Below are 21,604 nucleotides of genomic sequence, written 5' to 3' on the forward strand. Positions count from 1 at the left end.
GGACTAATTCTGATCAGTTGTAACAGTCCACTTCATGCATGCTGACTCGAATCATCCTCTGCTGAGCGACTTCTGAAACATGAAGAAACCTTTTTAAAATTTATACTGCTGTGAATGTTGTATATCTTGTAACAGTGACATGATGTTTACTGTGAGTGCTGAGCTTTGGTTATAGTAAACCTGCCTTGTGTTGTTTATCAGATATTCACACCAGAAGCATCAGCAAGAATTTTCTTTAAAAGAAAAGAAAAGAAAAAACGAATCTGTTATGAAAACTGTTACGAAATCGATCACCTGAAAATAATGGATGTGTTTTTCTAGCTTTTCTTATCTACAGTACAAATATAGTGTGTATATAGTGAGGATGACATTTTTTTATTGAGATATTTTTATGAGTTTGCAGCTTGGTGTGTCTCTCTCTCTGCTTATATGAGTGAATGGAGCTCACCCGGCAGTATCTTGCTTTCTCCAATCTGTAAGCCAGGATTATCAGAGTAGGATATTTATCTATATAATATTGATTTGATTACGCTTCAAATTCAGGTCAGAGAGAGGGTATTGTTTTCTTTTACACATGTGTGTTTAATAAATTAAAGCAGTAATGATTAAATTATTACAAATCACTCCAGTTGATAAAAATGTGAATTCTGGCGCCTGGCAGAACCTTGAAGCCGCAGGTGCGCCACCTGTTGGAACTGGGGTGAAGTGCACCAAAACTTCAGATTTTGTCAGAATTACGTGACCTGTGTGTTTTGAAAGCAATTGTTTTCTATAAGCTTCTGTCATCTCCGCAGAACATAAAGTTTCTGACTCGTGATTTCCAAAAGGCAGCCTGGATGAAATCCAATAATGAAAACTAGGCAGACATTAAACACTGAAGAAAGGAATTTATTGTACACAAAACTGGCAAAATAAAACATTTTCAGTTCAAGTCCGGGTTGTCTATTCCTTATCTTTTTTTTTTTTTTTTTTTTTAATTCATATTTTTATTAAGGTTTCAAAAGCAGGCATTCACAGTATGTACATCATGTAAGCATTCTTCATACTTAGGTTATCTGCCTTAAATACTGAAATAGTATTTTAATTTACATCCAAGTCATAAGGGAAGAATACTTACAACGATAGAAGTAATTGAAACCATCACATAATCCGAAAATCAAAAAACAAAAAACAAAACTAACAAACCTAAGAAAAGAGAAAAAACAAAAAAACAAAACAAAACAAAAAAAAGAAACAAAAAACAAAAAAACAAAGAAAAAAACAAAAAAACAAAACAAAAAAAACACACAGATGTGTTGGTATGGGGTGATCCTATAAATATATATACATACATCATAATTATTGGTTTGTAATAGTAAAATCTGGCCTATGAGGCGTGATATATTTAACCCAGTTTTCCCAATATGATGTAAATTTCTCCAGCTTGTGGTTAACAGAAGCTGTTATCTTTTCCATGTTATAAATTTCCATTGTGATTTCCATCCATGTACTTATGTTTGGGCTCTCTGGGGATAACCATTTTCTGGTGATATTCTTTTTACAGGCCACCAATAAAATATTTATTAAATGTTTATCATATTTAGGCCATTCCTGAGGTATATATCCAAAGAACATAGTCTTACTCTCGAGAGGTATTTCACGTTCACGGGTTGTCTATTCCTGTCAATAAAATACATTAAACAACTATAAAAAGAAAAGTGTTGCTTCACAAACTGTTTGTCTGATTAACTTTAACCCTGAGCACATCAGCAGAATTACCCACACTTTATAACAGCAAAACAATAACAGGATGAACTGAGCAAAAAATCTTAATATGCAAACTGAAGAAAAAAACCTAATATTGAAAAGCATTTAAATGTGGTGTATAATATTCAGATAAAAACCTGACCTTTCTGTTTGGCTCGAACAGTCTGTGAGATCTAGTTTTGTTAATGCTGACATGCCTGTAACAGTAACTGCACTGCTGTTGTAGGACTCCAAACTTTTTTGGTTTTGTTTATTTGTTTAAGCTACAAATCAATTGATAGATAACTTAGGGCTGTCCTAAAGTGGACCTTACTTTCTCTCACTTCTGGACAATCCAGTGGGCTAAAATTTACAAAGTAAACATGAATTTGATGAGACTTGAAAATGTGAATTGTAGCTCTTTTTCCAACAATCTTTCATATAACCAAAGATTTCTGCGGTCAGTCTCTTCCTGCTGGCCTGATGCAGGTTGAAGAAACAGACACAGGCTTCACATTTCAACCTGAAAGCGGTGTCCTTGTTTTTATATATTCTATGATAAAAGAATATAATAGATCATATTGACTGTATAAAATCAAGGCCGATATATCAATTTCTCAAAAAAATTCTATCATGCTGTCTTTGCACTATTTTGCATTAAATTTGGGATTTAAATAATATTTTCAACACTCAGACAGTCGAAGCGGTCTCCAGGGTGAAACAATCGCACAAGTGCTGCTGATTTGCTGAGGAAAAATAGCCATGATAAACCAATCACATGACCAATTTAAGATGACATAGCAACAACCCAAGACAACCCTGAGTCTTCACTTTTGTGTTAAAAGTGTATGTTGTGTTGATAGGCCACGTAAAACTAGAGTCATGATAAAAAAAATATATGTAATGTTTTTTCCTGAATCGTTGTTTATGTTTACTGAGGGAAGAAACAGTAAAAACTGCATTTTCTAAGGCAAACACTCAAAAGCACAAAAATTATAAAAAAACAAGAAACAAAACCATCCTTTCCTATTGGTGTTCTGTAAACAGTTTGAAATAGTTATCAGGTCTTTAAGTTTGACGTCATTAACCGTTTCTGGGTCCCACAGTCAAACGATCACTGTGGCATCACTGAGAGTTACAAACTGTCTAAATTCTTTCATCTTTAATAAGATGATCAGTTTTCTGCTCTACCAGGTGTAACAATTAAGTTTAACTTCCAGGCATCCATGAAAACAGAATTTATTAAATTCAACAGAGTTAGAAGTTAGCAGGAAGTTAGCTCGCTAGCTTCCACTTAAACATAATATGCCATGTCCAGCTCTGCTATCATAACCTTAAAGCCATGCTGTATAACTGACATCACTGACTCTTGGTCTCAGTAACCAGCTGCTTCACCTTTTTTCCTTTTATCAGACCACGCAGAGATACAGTTGCCCGCTTTTTCCACAGCGTTAACTGTGTTGTAGAATTTTGCTACTTTATGTCCCAGAGCTTCAAGACCATCAACTACATCCTGCAGAGCAAAGAGGAGAGAGACTCAGATGGAACAAAACCTGTAGAAATTATTAATTTATCATTTAAATACACTGAATAAATTACCTTTTCAAGCTTGGATTCAAGTGTTACTTCACTTTGAGAGTCTACAAGAACAACCAGAGTATCAATTGCCTCCTTAAGACTCTTTCCAAACCAAAGGTGGTTCATGAGCGCCTTGGAGAGAAAAAATAAATCTATGAGGTGAGAATGTGATGATTACAGGATAAATTAGGGTGAAGAATCCTCTTACTGTGATGCAACCTTTAACAGCAAAGACGGGCATCGGTCCACATGAATTTATTTTATTTAATATGTAACGGCACCTTTGTGTGTACCATGCATACGTACTGAGGCCACAGCCGGTGGAATCATTTCAGAACCAGACCCTCCAATCACCAGCGTCTTCGACGGAGACTTCAGCACAGAAGGGGCCATATTGGAGGGAGGCCGCTCGCCTGAGAAATAAAACAAAGACCTTGAACGGCGAAACTAGAAAGCAGAAACCAGTCTGTACACACATATTTGAGCATAAATCATTCATACAAATGTTTCATACACAAATCAGTGACTGTATTTTCTTGCAGTATTTTCATACCTGGATTGCGGGGGCAGTGGAGCCTATCCTAGCTATCATAGGGTGAGAGGCAGGTTAAACCCTGGTCAGGTCGCTAGCCTGATGCAGAGCTAACACAGAGAGACACTCAACCATTCACATTCACAACTATGGGCAATTTAGAATCACCAATTAGCCTAACCCTACTAACTGCATGTCTTTGGACTGTGGGAGGAAGCCAGAGTACTCAGAGAGAACTCACACAAACATGGGGAGAACATGCAAGCTCCCCACAGGAGGTGGGATCGAACTCAGGGCCTTCTTGCTATAAGGCAACATCGCGCCACCGTGCTGCCCTATCTATATACAGTATAAATGAATATAAATATCCATATACTGTTAAATCACAACAGCACATTTATATTATAAGGTTAACCCACTTCAGTAGAGACAAAACTGAACAATAAGACGAGCCCCTTGTGAGCAGGTACTTAATGACAGTGTGAAGGAAAAACTCACTTTTAACAGCAAGAAACCTCCAACAGCACCAGGCTCACAGAGGGGCAGTCATCTGCTGTGACCAGCTGAAGAGTGAGGTGAGGAAGACAGGACAGATTTAGAGAGCTCGTGTAATTTGTGTTTATAGAAGTTCACTCAGAGCTCAACTGTGCCTGTTTTTGAACATTCAAAACATTTCAGTAGGCTATGGCATTAAATGGAAAATGGCATTTTAATCCAAATTTACATGATGTGCTTCAGTTTGGCAGTTTTGTTGATTGTTTTCATCAATTGTCAGATGACAAGGTGTCACAATGAATTATGAAATGCAATTTTCTGCGCTCATTTCCTCAATGGTGCTTTTGTTTGGTACTCTTAGATTTTAATAATTCATGGTGTGCAGTTTCCTGAGGTGTTGTTGTTTTTCTTTCAAATTTCTTATATTTACCCCCCAACATGCTAACATGTGCAAACATGCATATTTATAAAGTATATGTTATATTAACCAGCGGTCCCCAACCCCCGGGCCTTGGACCGGTACCGGTCCGTGAGTCGTTTGGTACCGGGCCGCGAGAGTTGAGGCTCAGGTGTGAAATGTATGGTTTTCAGGGTTTTTATCGGTTTTCAGCGTTATTTTGTCATCGTTTTTACCGTTTACTCAGTTTTCCTGGGTCTTTTCACGTGTGTTATGAATAAATCTTCTTTTTTTCGGTACCGGTACTAGTTTTATTTTGTTGTATTTATCCGCGACACCTTAAAGGCCGGTCCATGAAAATATTGTCGGGCATAAACCGGTTCGTGGCGCAAAAAAGGTTGGAGACTGCTGATATTAACCATGCTAAACACGTTAGTTGAAGTAAAGATGAAGATGAAGTACAACTGCGAATTAGCACTATACAAATCAGAACTGAGGTCCAGAATATTTGTTAATAAATATTAAATTCAGAAGGAATCCTGCTGATCCCTTACCATGAAAGATGTTATGAGCTCGACCACAAAAGTCATTTAGATGGTTGTTGAGGATGATTCCAGTGCTTGAAGAGAGGACGTTGGACCCAAATCTGTAAAGAGTAAACATTAAATGAACTAGGTCTAAACCCTGTGACACTGTTGTGGAAAAGTCAGCTGGTTTCTAACAGTGAAACAGAATGATGCAGGTACTGACTCATCGTTGATGCTGCTGGTGACAGACACAGCAGATCCATCTTCAGCCAGCACAGATACATGTGTGGTGCCGATGCTGTCCAGATATGAGTTTTTGCCGTAATACTGGGGATCGTGAGTCTTGTCGCTGCTGATCAAGCTCCGTATGTGGTTGGCAAAGCTATCCACTGTCAAATTCTTTGCCATCTGTGTGAAATACAGAGAATTAAGACCCATAATTAAATAAGCACATTACAGAAAATACATTGATATCAAGAAAATTAACAATTTACAGCCAAATATTAACAGAATTTTGATCATTGATGCATCACTGACGCTGCTGGTGACAGACATAGCAGAAGCATCTTCAACCAGCGACTTGCAAAGTCGCAAGCTCACCCCAGCAAATTAACCCAAAGTCCGACTGTGCAATGCTCAGAGATATTACAAAAAACTTCAGACCTCAACTCATTATCAATGTGCATAAACCGACTGTGGTGGGATGTGGTTTGTGGATGAGCTGCAGGCGGGGTGGAGCACAGGGTTCAGGCAGAGCAGAGGCTGATGTGGTGTTGCTACATTTACTTGTTTAGTCACTTAAATATAATCATACTATATGCAACAAAGCAGGTGCAAATCTGTAGGATTTTCAGATACTTACTTTATCCGAGCTGAAGTTTGGATCTCTGATATGTTTCTTTAATCCATTGGCAAATTTTAAAGCTTCAATATAACGGTGATAAAACAAAATCTTTTCATCAGTCGTGTTAGGTTCTGATTCCATTTTGTATCCTGAAAATATAAATAATTGTTTGTTTTTTATTTAAAACATCCATTTCTAGTGTATCACATTTGTAAAGATTGATAAGGATCATCTCCACATGCTAGAAGCAACAATCAGGAACCTTTCATGGTGTTGAGGATGAAGCTGAGGATGGCTCCTCCTGAAGGAGGCGGAGGGAAGTACATCCAGTAATCTCCCAGAGAAATATTCCACGCATCAGTCACATTAGCTTGATACGATGCCAAGTCCTCCAGTGTGAGTGTTCCTCCTGAGCAAAAACATTAAAACAAATGATTTTGTTGAGCAAAAATGAACACAACGCATTTCATAATCAAGACTTTGAATGGATCCAGACAGATCAGAGTGTAGCACACAGTGATCATGGTAGATTTTTACAGAACGAATCGATTTGTTAATTTGTAATTAGATCATTGTGCCTGGCAAACAGAAAATGTTCAGAAAAGAGAGCAGGATGAAACCCGTCTGATAATACCTGCTTTCTGTATGTCACTGATTAAATTCTTTGCTATTGTTCCGTTGTAAAACACATCTGGTCCCTCGTTTGCGATCGTCTCCAAAGTGTCAGCCAGTTTCTCAAATTTCACAGTATCCCCGGTCTTAAGCAGGTTCCCATTTTTATCTAAATATAACTCCCTAAAAGACAAAGACAGTGAAATAATAATAATAATGATTGCATTTATATAGCACTTTTCGGGGCCCTCAAAGCGCTTTACAACACCACTATTCATTCACTCTCACATTCACACACTGGTGGAGGCAGCTACATTGTAGCCACAGCCGCCCTGGGGCAGACTGACAGAGGCGAGGCTGCCGGACACTGGCGCCATCGGCCCCTCTGGCCAACACCAGTAGGCGACGGGTGAAGTGTCTTACCCAAGGACACAACGACCGAGACTGTCCGAGCTGGGGCTCAAACCGGCAACCTTCTGGTTACAAGACAAACTGCCAACTCTTTGAGTCACGATCGCCTAAAACATTCATTTGTATTTTTGAAATCACATTGTTGGTGTATTTCATACCGTAGTGACGTGTTGCCAATGCGTGGGATGTGTTGACCTTGGTAGTGAGGAATAGGGAATCCTCCTCTGGCTAATTTGATGGTCGGCTGAAAGAGGTCGGCCCACGGCAACTTCCCATAAAGCCGGTGTGCCGCTTCATAACCTCGAATTTCCCCAGGAACCCCAATCCATCTGCTATCTGGTTAGATAGATAATGGGTAGTCAGGGCTGGAAAGTCACACATACATTTACTCGTGTTTTGAGTAAACTGTAAGGTCCTGACCTTTAATGGTCTGAGATGACATTTGTTATAATTTGGTGCTTTGTAAATAATCTATTCTATTCTGCTCCATTTCAGAGGGAAACACTGTAATTTTTAAATGTGTGTCTGTTTGTAACTGATTGTGTTAGAGATAACATTTTGCATCCTACACTTACTTTTAGTTTATTTCACTACATTTACATATTTACACTATTTCTGGCCTAAAGAAGCATTTAGCATCTTATACTTACTTTTCTTACTGTTTATGCAGCCTGTGTGCAGGAGTGTAGCACAGAACTCTGGGCCATATAAATAAATGGTGTCTGGAGCCCCCTTTCTTTTCTTGATCCATTTACCTCACACATATTTTAATTTCTATTTTCTTTATTTATTTATTTTATGTCCGCCACAAGTGAACTGCTATAATAAATACTCCTCGTATTGCTGTCCATCCCATAGGTCAAAGTCAACACACTATAGACAATCAGGAAGTAATGCAGGAAGGTCTTTTGTACTCTGCTGACAGCAACATAAGGGACAGGGACATGTGCATCCACAGCAGCCTGTGTCTCTGGCCTCACAAGATCTCACAAGATTTCCAGCTTAACCTCCATAGACAGATAATCTGCCACAGAACGAGTGAAGATTAGCCAAATTAGAAACAATGACTGATAAAGATGGACTTGTGAGGAAAGTTAAGATTTGTCCTGGGGACCAGAAAATGGGAAAGATGGACAGCATCCTGGCAAGCTGTCTACACAAATCAGAAAGTTCCCCAACCAGAAGTCCTGGATCAACGGTCAGGTACGACACATGCTGCGTACTCGCTCTCTTGCATTCAGATCAGGCAATGAGATGGAGTACAAAGCTGTGAAGTACACACTGAGGAAAGCCATTACAGCAGCTAAGAGGCAGTACTTCTATTCTTCTGCTGACCCCAGGCGGATGTGGCAAGGCACATCACAGAATATAGGGCCACCACCAACACCATCAGCTCCACAGGTGGTCTGCTGGAGGATCTCAACCCGCTTTACACCTGCTTTGAGACCCCCCAGACCTCCCAGATCCTCCACACCTCCCATATCTCCCAGAACCTCTAGACCTCCAAGACCTTCCAGAACCCCCAGATTACCCGACCCTCTCCCCCGCCAGCGGTCTCAATAGACCAAGTGCACAAGGTCCTGAGGAAGATCAACCACCGCAAGGCAGCAGGACCAGACAACATCCCTGGACGGGCCCTTAGAGCATGTGCTAACGAGCTGGCTGATGTTCTCACCTCCATCTTTAACCTTTCCCTCAGTCGGAGCATAGTTCCCACATGCTTCAAGACCACAACTATCATCCATCTCCCCAAGAAAAGCCCAGCCACCTGCCTAAATGACTACAGACCAGTTGCACTCACTCCAATCATTGCAAAGTGTTTTGAGAGAGTGGTGCTGGCCTACATTAAATGGTAAATGACCTGTATTTGTATAGCGCTTTTCTAGTCCCTAAGGACCCCAAAGCGCTTCACACTACATTCACGCACTGGTGATGGCAGCTACATTGTAGCCACAGCCACCCTGGGGCGCACTGACAGAGGCGAGGCTGCCGGACACTGGCGCCACCGGGCCCTCTGACCACCACCAGTAGGGTGAAGTGTCTTGCCCAAGGACACATTAAGAGCAATATTCCAGACACTCTGGACCCCCTGCAGTATGCCTACCGGCCAACAGGTCCACGTCAGACGCCATCGCTGCTGCCCTTCACTATTCACTCTCCCACCTGGAAAATAATGACTCCTACATCAGGGTACTCTTTGCTGACTATAGCTCCGCCTTCAACACAGTCATCCCTCACAAACTCATCCACAAACTGTCTACACTCGGCCTGCACCCCACCCTCTGTGACTGGCTACAGGACTTTTTGACTGGCAGGCCTCTGTCAGGATCGGCAACAGGACTTCAGTCAGCATTATTACAAACACTGGCGTCCCACAAGTTTGCGTCCTCAGCCCCACCCTCTACACCCTGTACACCCACGACTGTGTCGCCTCCAACAAAGACAACATCATTTTGAAGTTCACAGATGACACTGCAGTGATCGGTCGCATCACTGGAGGGGACGAAGCGGCTTATAGGAGAGAGGTGGCCGGTCTGGTGTCATGGTGTGAGGACAATAACCTCACCCTCAACACTGATAAAACAAAGCAGATGAGCAGCTTTAGGTACCTGGGCATTCACATCAGTGAAGACCTCACCTGGACACTGAACACCACACAGCTGGTCAAGAAGCCTCCTGAGGAGGCTGAGGAAATTTGGGATGTTAGCCAAGATCCTCAGCAGCTTCTATAGCTGCACCGTGGAGAGCACACTGACCAGCTGCATCACTGCATGGTACGGCAGCACTACTGCTATGGACCACAAGCGCCTGCAGAGAGTGATAACAACTGCGGAGAAGATCACCAGGACCCCGCTGCCCTCTCTGCAGAGCATCTACCATCGCAGAGTCCAGAGGAGAGCTGCCTCCATCCTTAGAGACCCCACACACCCTCAACATGGACTGTTCACACTTCTGCCCTCGAGACGAAGGTTTAGGAGTGTGAAATCCAGAACATCTCGACTCACTAACTCCTTCTTCCACTGCTGTCGGACACCTGAACAGCTGACCTACCTCAACTGCAATTTGCATATAAGGACAATTTGCACACTAAGTTCATTTTGCACATAGAAATGCTATTCCTTCTGTACACATGAAAATAAACACTTTCTTGAATCTTTGAATCCAAAAATTTGTAGTATTGCACAGACTAAATTCTAAAGTATGTAAAGAGCTGTGTGGTTACGGGTTATTTTGAGTTTAGAAATCATTAATTTTATATTTCTCTTTGTTGTTAAAACACACACACATAATTTGGTGGAAATGTAAAATAATAGGACACTTGAGGACACTATTGAGGCCGTGCCACAGTCAACTTTCATTGTGCTCTGGGCTGCAATTGCTTATTAACCCTTTTTTTGTCTTTTAACAAATGTATTTAATAAAGGCATTTTAATACTGGAACCAATTTGCCTCAGCAATGTCTCTTCAAGCCTATGTAATTCTTTTGTTTAGTCTGAAAACACACTCTCTTTATATTTCCTAGGGTTGAAATTCCCCTAGGTGGCGCTGTTGCATTTTAATCATAACACCCCCTGACCACCTCGCCACAACAGTAAGCATGTACTTAGTTTTCATGGTTCAGTGTGCCATCCACAAATTTAAATTCTCTATCATGCAAAAAAGAAAGTCATACATGAACATGATCCAGAAATGCAGCTGTCTTCTCTGGGCTAAAGCTCACTTAAAAAGGACTGAGGCAAAGTGGAGAACTGTTCTAATGTCTGACAAATCTTTTTGTTTGTTTGTTTGTTTGTTTGTTTGTTTGTTTGTTTGTTTGTTTGTTTGTTTGTTTGTTTGTTTGTTTGTTTGTTTGTTTGTTTGTTTGTTTGTTTGTTTGTTTGTTTGTTTGTTTGTTTGTTTGTTTGTTTGTTAGAAAATGTGGATCCTGCATCCTCTGGGCTAAACAGTAAAGGGCTTTAACAAGTGCTGCTGTTTTTGCAGCTTGTTATCACCACTCAATTCAAAACATTTGAAGGTGATTACATTACTGCCTATGGAATTGGCTGCTTGCACATCTGGCAATGCACCATCAGTGCTGAAAGGTGTACACAGGTCTTAGAACAACTTACGCTCCCATCGAGTTGACATCAGCAAGACCGCGCATACTGTATCTATTACAATAGCATGGTTTCACAGTAGAAGTACCTGGGTGTTAAAATGACCTGCCTGCAGTTCAAACCTTTGACCAAGAAAAAAAAAACACATCGGATGCACCATGAAATGACAGATATGACAAAAAGGACCCAGGACTTTCTTTGTGTCCAGTCCGTCTCTGTCTCATCTGAGGGTCCTGTCTTTAGTGTTTTGTTCTTTTGTCCAACTGTTTTGTCCCAGTTTGTCCCACTTTCATAAACAGGAAACTCAAGCCTGCTTTAATGTTAGCTTATAACCAGCTGTTGTTGTTTAGCTGGTTTTTCGTTGACTGCCTGGAGTTGGAAGCACTCCATGTCTAATCTGCTTACAGTAATTAAATAATAATGGTTATGCATTCCTTAGTGTGTTAGAGCCCTGACTTTATTTCAGGAGATGAGGTTAGAGGTGAGGAGGCGGATACCTGTCATGCTGTCTCTTTCCTTCGCTTCTTTGGTGACAAGAGCCCTATCCCAGATGATAAAAAGTAGGTATGATCCTTCACATCTTGAGTTTGTCTTACAGACTAAGGTGCAGAATGTAAAAAATACCTCTGCAAATAACTGGCTACACCTTTAGAACTTTTGTGTTACATCTTGTGCATAATTTGGAGAAAGACTTGTTAAGACCAGTCTGGAAAAAGACCTGTTAAGACCTGTTTGGAGAAAGAAACTACTTCAATCTCTCTGGTTGCTTCTGAAACTAAGGAGCATGTATTTCATGGTTTTAATTTATGCTAGATTATTCTGATAGTGTCATATACGACACCGACTCATTGTCTTGAATAACTGCCGACAGCCAAACCCTCTGTAGTGGTTTGCTTTATCTCTTTTTTTCTTTTCTTTTTTATTATCCCAGTTTCTCTTTCTTGAGGAATGAGGAATGAGGCTGTGTCATAAAGGTGAGTCCAAGAGCAGATTAGACTAAACCATTATAAATATTAGCATTATGGCAGAAAAACAACCCACCTTCCAGCCACTCCATGGTCCACTCTGTGGTTTTACGACACAACTTAAGCAGGTCAGAGTTCACATTTCTGGGGACAGTCTCTCTGGAGTTGATGATTTTCACTTTACCTTTGAAAAGATGACATATTATTATGTTAAACCCCAGCGGGGTTGAGCTAAGAGGAGCAAGGGTGTCTTGTTACCAGAGCTGTCCATCACAGTGAATATGACCCCGCCTCCGATGCCCGCGCACTGTGGGTTGATGATGGAGGTGCACAACAGCGCAGCAATGGCAGCATCTACTGCAGAGCCGCCTTTCTGAAGAATGTTCCTGAAACAGTTCAGAGAAATAGATCAGGCTGAAGTTCATGTCCCGCTCCCGGCTATTCGCGGGGATAAACCATTATTGCAGTCACTTTTAAAACAAAGTATCCAACTGCATAAAAGTACCACTGAGCATCTGGTTCCAGGAACTTAGAAAGAAAATGTTTGAAAGTGATGCAAGAATACTACGCTTGCGAGCATATGACACAGAAATCAGCCCTGTTAAAACTGATAGTAGGTTTAAATATTGGTGCAACTTTGGCATTTCCACATATTGGAAAGCATCATCTGAAAAAGGCCTGGTTACCTTTCAACAAATGTCAGACAGTTAAAACCTGGAGAGGGGTTACTCAGAGGTGTGGACTCGAGTCACATGACTTGGACTCGAGTCAGACTCGAGTCATTAATTTTATGACTTTAGACTTGACTTGAAAAAATGTTCTCAGACTTGTGACTTGACTTGGACTTTTACACCAATGACCTGGGACTTGAATTGGACTTGAACCGGTTTACTTGAAAAGACTTGATATTTTACCCCAAATATAAAATTTAACATGCATATTATATGGAGATTGAAAATGTGACGTCATTCACGGGTAGAACCGCAAAGGATTCTGGGAACTCGTGGCAAGCGGTACTAGCGCACGCAGGCTTTCAATTAAAATCAGTCACACAGCGATAAAAAGAAACACAAAAATGGCAAGAAGCTGTTGTATTATTAACTGCAATAGCCGGTCGCATGACAGCCACGGGAAGCTGACGGGTAAAGAGATCGGTTGTTATCGGATTACGTCGTTGAAGAGAAATTGTTCGAGCCATGTTTCCGAAGTAACAAAGACGCGACTGGATTGCAGCCATTCAAAGATCAAATATAACGTCCCAGAACCCTCCAGCTCACAGGTTAGTCTGCTCCAAGCATTTACACGAAGGTCAGTCTGCTGTTGTAGTTAATGCGTCATTTTTCTTAACATAATTGGTGATATAGGTTACAAGCAAGTCTGGCGCTGAACAGAAATTGTCGCGCTATGCTCCTTTATTTATTGAGCATAAATAGTGAATTGTCCTGACACAATATTGCGTTTCGCTTCTGTTATTATGGTACATTGACAAAAACATATACTTTTATTCACAGGATAAAACAGGTTTTTTGTATCACTAATTGCCCAGTACGATTACAGCATACAGTATTGTTGTCACTGCTACATTTCTGTGATGCTACCAGAAATTATTTCCACTACTAATTAATTACCGTTGAGCTCAAATGTCCTATTAATAAACGGTTAAGGAATGTGTATTTATGATGACGATTTGTGAGACTGGTAAACTTATGATACGTACGATGGTCTTTCGTTCTACACGGTGCATTTCAAGGTCCTGCACCCATCCGTCGGTAAACTGTACCTGGGCTTGTTGCAGTGACCTGAAGTTACTAAACTTCATGAGTGTATGCACTCACTCCAAGAACCGTATGATTATAAATATGCATATAAATATGCTAAGATGAGATAGCTGACTTCATCTAACTAGCAAATGTTTTCCAGGCTACGTTGGTGATACAGTTTTTTTTAATGTGTATGATATTTTTGTCATGCGATTTTAAAGCTGGTCCTACAACCGCATCCAAGAATAACATGCAGCTTATCTCAGAACTGTCGGTGAAAATTATTCTTGGAGCTAGGTTTAATTGAGCTGCATTTTAAAGAGGTGCAATTTCACAATTTGTGTATATTTTCTAAGTTCACTATTTTGTCATGTGTTGAGAAAAACACAGATTTTAAAATTACATGGTCTAATATTTACATTTAGCATAACTGCAACATTATTTTTTCGTTTTGTTTTTTTTAAAGACTCGAAAGGACTTGAAATTCAAAGTTTCAGACTTGAGACTTGACTCGGACTTTTACACCAGTGACTTGAGACTCGACTCTGACTTGCCTGACATTACTTGAGACTTGACTTGAGACTTGAGGATAAAGACTTGAGACTTACTTGAGACTTGCAAAACAATGACTTGGTCCCACCTCTGGGGTTACTTCTTTAAATGTCTCCAATTAAGACCTCACTGTAATACAGATATTGTGTCCAAGGAGAGGGAATAAATCTATCTGAAGAAGATTGGTCAAGATTGGTTTTTGGTTTGATATATATATATATATATATATATATATATATATATATATATATATATATATATATATATATATATATATATATATATATATCAAACCAAAAACCTTCCAGTTAGTAGGTGACCCGCTCTACCTGAGCTACAGCCACCCCCATCTCTTTAAACATTTCTTTTCATGTTTGCTTGAAATAAAATATCACTGTTGGTACTGCAGCTTACTGCAACCTAAGTATGCGTTTAAATTTAATGCTTAGGAGAGGCAAAGGGTGATATCCACATGTTGGACCATCTATTACGTGCTTTACCGTGATACTGGAATATTATTCCCCTCTATGTTGTCATTACAGACGATGTCAGTAACAATAGTAATTTGTCACTTAGGAACGAAACAGATCTTAGGTCCGGATCTTTGAAGTGAATGATGGGATCCGAGGCATGATATTTTTAATCTCTATACTGTACTGTCTGTTGACAATACACACCACATCTGTAAGAATCATAGTTTCTACGTAATACGGCTTTTTCTCCGTTTTGACCAATAAATCATTTAGTAGGGAAATGGCATGAAGATTTTATACAGATCACACCGAATTTTGACTTTTATTTAAAAAAAAGGGGGGGGGGGGGGGTGACATAACCGCACACTTCCATGATGAGACGCTGTCATGCAGTTTTCAAAGACGTTTTAGCGCTAAAGTTTGCATTTGGAACAGTGCATAATTTTATGTGTAATGCGAAAAACGAAAATGTGTCCGAAGTTTAAAATGTTACTCACCGTCCAATCTCTGAACAATTCCAGGAGTCTGCGGCCACAGCAGCTTTTGAGAAAGGGCAATTAGCACTGGTGTCCTTACACTCACTTCTACCCTTCCAATACCCATAATAATCAGCTAGTAGACCAGCTACTAGAGCACCTACAATTAGACCAACTACAAATAAGCCAACTGCTACTAATACGCGGAGAACTTTGGCCAGGCGTTTTCGTTTTGCTCTCGTTTTTGCGCTCTCAACGTCCTCGTCCTTAATGTCCTCGTTGGGGGGGCACATAGGAGTGGTATTTGCCCCCACAACGTCCTCGTCCTCAATGTCCTCGTTGGGGGGACACATAGGAGACGTATTTGCCTCTTCCACGTGCTCGGTTGACTCAGGCATCGCTGCTTTCTTCTCTGCGTAACCGTCGGTAATTCACTTCCTCCAAAAGTTAACCGCTTGTTGATTTCCCAGACAGCACAGCGATGTATTGCGCACATATATCCGCTGTGTGGGTACTGATAGGCACAACGCAACGGAGACGTGTGTTTGTGGTAAGCAGAGGTAGCTGCTCCCGGTGTGTAGGACGTTTTGTCAGAACACCGGTAGCCCTGATGTTTTTTGCTCATCTCTGCAAGACACTGGGTGGACTTTTCTTACCTCAGCCTTTTCCTCCATGTGCTTGATCCCACCGGGGATAGTGTGCACGTCGTTGTCCCACTGCAAATGGATCGAATAACATCGACGGCTCTTATCGCTGCTTTATCGACCTCCTACTGTTCGCTGTTCATGAGCCACGCACTGGTCTTCCTCACCCAAACCATAAATACTTTGCATCAAGATTGTGACTTTTAGTCTCTCAGTGATGTTGGTTCACTGACCAGAGTGGGTGGTGAAGTGGTAAATTATGATCTTCAGTTGGACTAATATTAAGTGCAGCTGAATGTTCGGGTATCTGTCAGCACTGCTCAAATATGAAGAAATATATTTGGTCTAAAACTGAAATAAAAATTCAAGTGCGAAAATGCAGTTAACTGCAATTTAAAACTAAACTTGAGGTTAAATAAAAACTGAAACAATATTTTGTATTTAAATTGAAACCTATGTGAACTGTATTTAGCTTAAATGTACTTTGTTAGCTTCAGATTTGGACAAATTTGTCAACACAACCATCATCAGTAGCGGTTTTAGATACGGGCGACACGGGCGGTTGCCCGGGGAGGCATCGTGGTGGGGAGCGGCATCACGGGCATCGGCAAAAAAAAAAAAAAAAAATGCTCGTACTCATGCTGCCCCGACGTCATGCCAGCGCATATTGGGAATGGTACAGGCACCGATCGGTTTTCTATCACCCATTTGCTGGGAGTAAGGGCGCCCTCCGTTTGCGAGGTGCGCCTGCTGCTTGCTGCACAGGGAGGAGAGGGCGGGGCTGCGGGGGATTCTCTGGCTGGCTGGAGCAGCGTCTAATAACCAACTCGCAAAATAAAACAAAATAAAAGCAAACCAAAAAACACGAAAACACCAGACATCATGATACAGACTTGTAATTTGAACCGACGTTTTTCGAAATTCTATACGCGAAAAGTGAGCGCGAGAGCCCTCGCTACTGAAGTCAAAGTAAACTTTATTGTCATCTCCGCTACATACAGTCCAGTATATAGAGAGACGAGACGAGGCTCCAGTTACAGCAGTGCAAGTAAACAAACAATAAAAATAAGAAGAGTAAGAAAATAAAAATACGCTTTAGGACCAGGAGTAAAGGGATCAATAACAATTTAAAATTTATAATTTACAGTTTGATGATTTAAAATCTCACACACAACCTGTCGAAAGGGGGCCGGCTGCTTCCAAATAGAGCACATTTCATTCATAATGTTGTAAATCCAAGCCCATTATCTACTCATGATTTGAATCCTGGGTTGTGCGAAATCCCAGAAATAAACCCTAGACAAAGTGAATCTGTGAACTAAGGTGTAGGTCTGTTAGGTTATGTTGTGGTGATCCTCGGGTTGGGGGATGGGTGTTTATACTGGAGTGTAACATTAAAACCAATGGAAGATGGACAGGAAAAGTTCAAAGTCATGGGGTGCAAAAGATACAAGTAAGCAGATGTGTGATTGGACCATGGCAGGTCATCCTGAAACAATCAGAATCATAATCAGAATACTTTATTAATCCCTAAGGAAATTATGTAGGTTACAGTTGCTCCAAGAAGAAATTGTGAAAATAGCAACAGTAACAGACTAAACTCCAAACAATACATTATGTTACAGATTTTACACATGTAAGAAATAGCACTATTATATACAGACCACTCAATTATAAATATCAAGAATTAACAGAGGTGATTTTAAATAAATATCAAGAACATTGGCATGCATTCATTAAACAGCCCAATAACTCCAGTTCAGTTTCAGTTTTATTTGTCATATGCAAGTTAGCACAGGGTCAACATTGCAATGAAATGTATTTGAGGAGCAGCAGACAGTCACTCGGCAGTACGTAAAAAACTGTAAGAGCAAAATGTTTAGAAATACAGTAGTACTTATCTTGTTCATGTTTATCTATTTTAACATAACAGCGCAGCGGTCACAAACTGTTTGTCTTCTTCCGACTAACAACACACCTGACGCCCATTGAGTGCGTCCACCTTAAATACCTTTACCTAAACCTACCATACAGAAAACAGAAACAGGGGATCTCTAGCGGCAACATAGGGTATTAACCCAAAAAACTTTCATACATGGTAAAGAAACTTGTCTAGATGTCAGTGGCTTCTATCACCTGCTTTGGCCAGCTTATTCTCTCAGAAGGGACAAAAGCCTGTCAGCAACATCCCTTAGATCCCCGAGACACACAAACCCTCCTGCCACGGTAAGGTAGCTATTCATCGATTATTTTTCTAATAATGAGAAAACTAATAATAATAAATAATAATACATAGAAAACAAATAATAATAAAACAGTAAAACACAGACAATATATCAAATGTTTAAAATGTGACATTTTACTATTTTATCAAAAATATCAATTCATTTTGACTTTGATGGCAGGAGCAAACATGCTAGGTCGGGGCAACAAAATGTTTAAATAATAAGTGGAACTAAAAACAAACAGCTGGAGGAACATTTAAAAGTTAAGATAATTTGCAACAAGTCAGTAACATGATTGCACATAAAAAGAGCAACTTAGAGAGGCAGAGTTTCTCAGAAGTAATGCCGGACAGAGGGTCACCAATCTGCAAAAACATATTATGGATCAATTTCAAAATAATGTTTATTAGTTTAAAACTGTGAAAACTTTGTGTATATCTCATCATGTACAGCACATCACCAAAAGACTCACAGAATATGTGTGCAAAGGACAACACTAAAAGTCAATATTGGATGCCTCACAGAATATTTCAATTAACAAACTAGAAATCTAAAAAAACAAAACAAAATAACTGGGAAAACAGACCCAGGATAATAAATGTGCCATCCGAAAATGCAGATTACAGCGCTGCCATGCAAAGAACAAGCCATATGTAAACATGATCCAGAAATACTTGCATCTTCTCTGTGCCACAGATCATTTAAAATGGACTGAGGCAAAATGGAAAACTGTTCTGTGGTCAAGCTAGTTAAAATTTGGAATTTCAACATGCTTCTTTAGTTAAAATTGTAAGTACTGCCAGTTACTGTAGACAACTGGCATCATTGATTGATTGATGATACTTTATTTCTCCCGAGGGAAATTGTTTTAAAGGCTGCCAGACAACCGGCATGTGCTCATGATAGTGCCGGATAAGTGCCAACATAACAGTGGGAAGACAGAGAGGTACGAAAAAAACCTGTAAATACACAACACATGAGGAAAGAGAAGGAGAAAAAAAGAGCCCCTCCCAGGCTGAGCTCCTAGTTTGAGAACAGAGAAGAAGAAAAAAACACCACAGCACAGAAAGCACAAAATCTTTCACATCTTACAACATAAAATCGAATGATTTCATGTTTATATCTCAGATACTAAAAGTTATGTCATAAAAAAATATTATTTCAACCATAATTAAGCCAGATTAGGTTATTAGACACACAACCACAACAAATCAGATATTAAAACTGAAAAGTTTTGTTCTCTAAAAACAATATAAGGTCACTGAATCTTAAGGTTGATGTCTCACAGATGATGTCACACATCCTTGTGGTATCACCATTTAAGATAATGTTATGAATAAATCTCTACAGTGTGTAAGCTTTGCTGTAGTGACATGGCTGTAACAGCGACATCAGCCCTGGTGTTTTGGATTCATCCTAATTAACTGTGATTGTGTGTTTCACATATACTACATGTGTTAACCTGAGCATTGTGACTGTGGCCATCTTGTTATGTGTTTTAAAACAGTTTTTGTTTTCTTTCTTTTGAAACCAGAAGTCCAGATATAGACAGGCCACCCTAAGCGTACTCTACTTTATGATCCTTTTGGACTATTGTGGGGTTAAAATGACCAAAATAAACATGCATTTAGTAAGAGTTAAAATTATGAACTGGAACTATAAACTTATTAGGACAGTGTTTACTGTGAGAATAATCAGCATCTTGTTTAATGATCTTTAAGTACTATGCACACTATTGGCTACAATTTTGTGATTTTGTGGCTGCGGGAGTATCTATAACCTTAAAGCCAGGCTATTAAACTAACACCCCTGGCTTTTGGCCTCAGTAACCAGCTGCTTTGCCTTTTTTCCTTTCATCAGACCATGCAGAGATACAGCTCTCCTCCTTTTCCACAGCGTTAACTACGTTGTAGAATCTTGTTGCTGGTTGATGATTGTGTCCCTTTTTCTTAAGAGCCTCAATTACATCCCGAAGTACAAAGAGGAGAAGAGATTCAGATGGAACAAAAGCAGAATTTCTTATTGTGGCATCATTTAAATACACTGAATATTTACACGTACTTTTTCAAAGTTGGGTTCAAACTTTACTGCATTTTCAGAGTCGACATAAACAACTGGAGCATTAATTGCGTCCTTAAGGCTCTTTCCAAACCAAAGGTGGTTCATGAGCGCCTTGAAGAGAAATATTAGAATACATTGCAGTCTTTCAGATGGGAAAGTGATGATTAGAGGATGGATTAGGGTGAAAACTTCTGTGACTACAGTGTTTACTCTTACACTAAAGAGGATCTGTATTATTTTCTCTCCTTAGCAATTTGTGTGATTGCCATGGACACGTACCAAAGCCATTCCAGTACTGGTCATACTCCCACCAGTCGATCCAACCACCAGTGTCTTCAACTGAGACTTCAGCAGAACTGGAGCCATAGAGGAGGGCGGCTGCTCTCCTGAGAAATACAACAAAAGCCTTGAGTGACAGCACAAAACTACAATCCACACTCATCACTGTTAAGAGAAAAATGATCACATATAAATTGCTTCTGAATGATGTGAATCAGATGATGATGCATTTATTCAACCCGGACACGTGCCATTTACATCAGACACTGATGAATGCTGAAGGAAATGTTGTTTGTTGTTTGTTTTACTTTTTTCCTCTGAGAAATGTGTGTTGGAATGTAACAAAAACCTTGCTTATGAGTTAATTCTAAATAGACTTTATTCATTCCCTAAGAAAATAACTGCAGGAAATAAAATAAACTCTGTGTCATTAGTTTTGGAACAATCCTCACTGTGCATCCTGATCTCCACAATGCTCTTCCCTGTGCTTGTATTTCATTAATAATGAGTGTAAAATGTATCCAGCTGATCCCTTACCAAAATTAGATATTGTGCAGAAGTCAAACAGCACATCATTAAGGATGATTCCAGTGCTTGGAGGCAGGAATTTGGAGGCAAATCTGCAAGTAGAAAACGGTAAATGAATGACAACACGTACGAGTACAGAAATTTTGCAAAGCAGCTTCTAAAAATAATCTCTTAAACCTTTTCAATCTTTCAGTTTCAAAGGAAGACACATTTTTGATAGCTGCTTCCTAACAGTGAAACAGTTTCATCCAGACACTGACATGTGGTTGATGCTGCTGGTGACAGACACAGCGGATCCATCTTCGGTCAGCACAGACACATGCGTGGTACCCATGCTCTCCAGATTCGAGGTGATGCCGTAATACTGGAGATCGTGAGTCTTGTCGCTGCTGATCAAACAAAAGCTTTAGAGAGAATACAGGA

General features: G+C 40.0%; 1 protein-coding gene and 1 long non-coding RNA gene across 3 annotated transcripts; one reads left to right on the top strand and one right to left on the bottom strand.

The window, feature by feature from the left end:
• Positions 1-872: 872 nt before the first annotated feature.
• On the bottom strand, positions 873-16,091 carry LOC113034227 (glutathione hydrolase 5 proenzyme-like). Of its 2 annotated transcripts, XM_026188627.2 has the most exons (12): positions 15,466-16,087; positions 12,442-12,569; positions 12,260-12,367; positions 7,280-7,457; positions 6,733-6,893; positions 6,361-6,507; positions 6,117-6,247; positions 5,478-5,662; positions 5,282-5,373; positions 3,610-3,716; positions 3,325-3,435; positions 873-3,238 (listed from the first exon to the last, which is right to left on the bottom strand). In XM_026188627.2, the coding sequence occupies exons 1-12, from the start codon at positions 15,840-15,842 to the stop codon at positions 3,101-3,103; spliced, it is 1,863 nt and encodes a 620-aa protein (XP_026044412.2). In that variant the 5' UTR covers positions 15,843-16,087; the 3' UTR covers positions 873-3,100. The 2 variants fall into 2 exon arrangements, with proteins under 2 accessions (XP_026044412.2, XP_026044411.2); XM_026188626.2 differs by lacking the exons at positions 873-3,238; positions 3,325-3,435 and adding an exon at positions 4,334-4,398 and having other exon boundaries at positions 3,611-3,716; positions 15,466-16,091.
• On the top strand, positions 9,043-21,086 carry LOC113034229 (uncharacterized). Its single transcript, XR_003274135.2, has 3 exons — positions 9,043-11,778; positions 12,150-12,192; positions 20,625-21,086. It is a non-coding gene; the product is annotated as an uncharacterized LOC113034229 (long non-coding RNA).
• The last annotated feature ends 518 nt before the right edge of the window (positions 21,087-21,604 follow it).

Source organism: Astatotilapia calliptera, chromosome 12, assembly GCF_964374335.1.
Source record: "Astatotilapia calliptera chromosome 12, fAstCal68.1, whole genome shotgun sequence".
NCBI lineage: Eukaryota > Metazoa > Chordata > Actinopteri > Cichliformes > Cichlidae > Astatotilapia > Astatotilapia calliptera.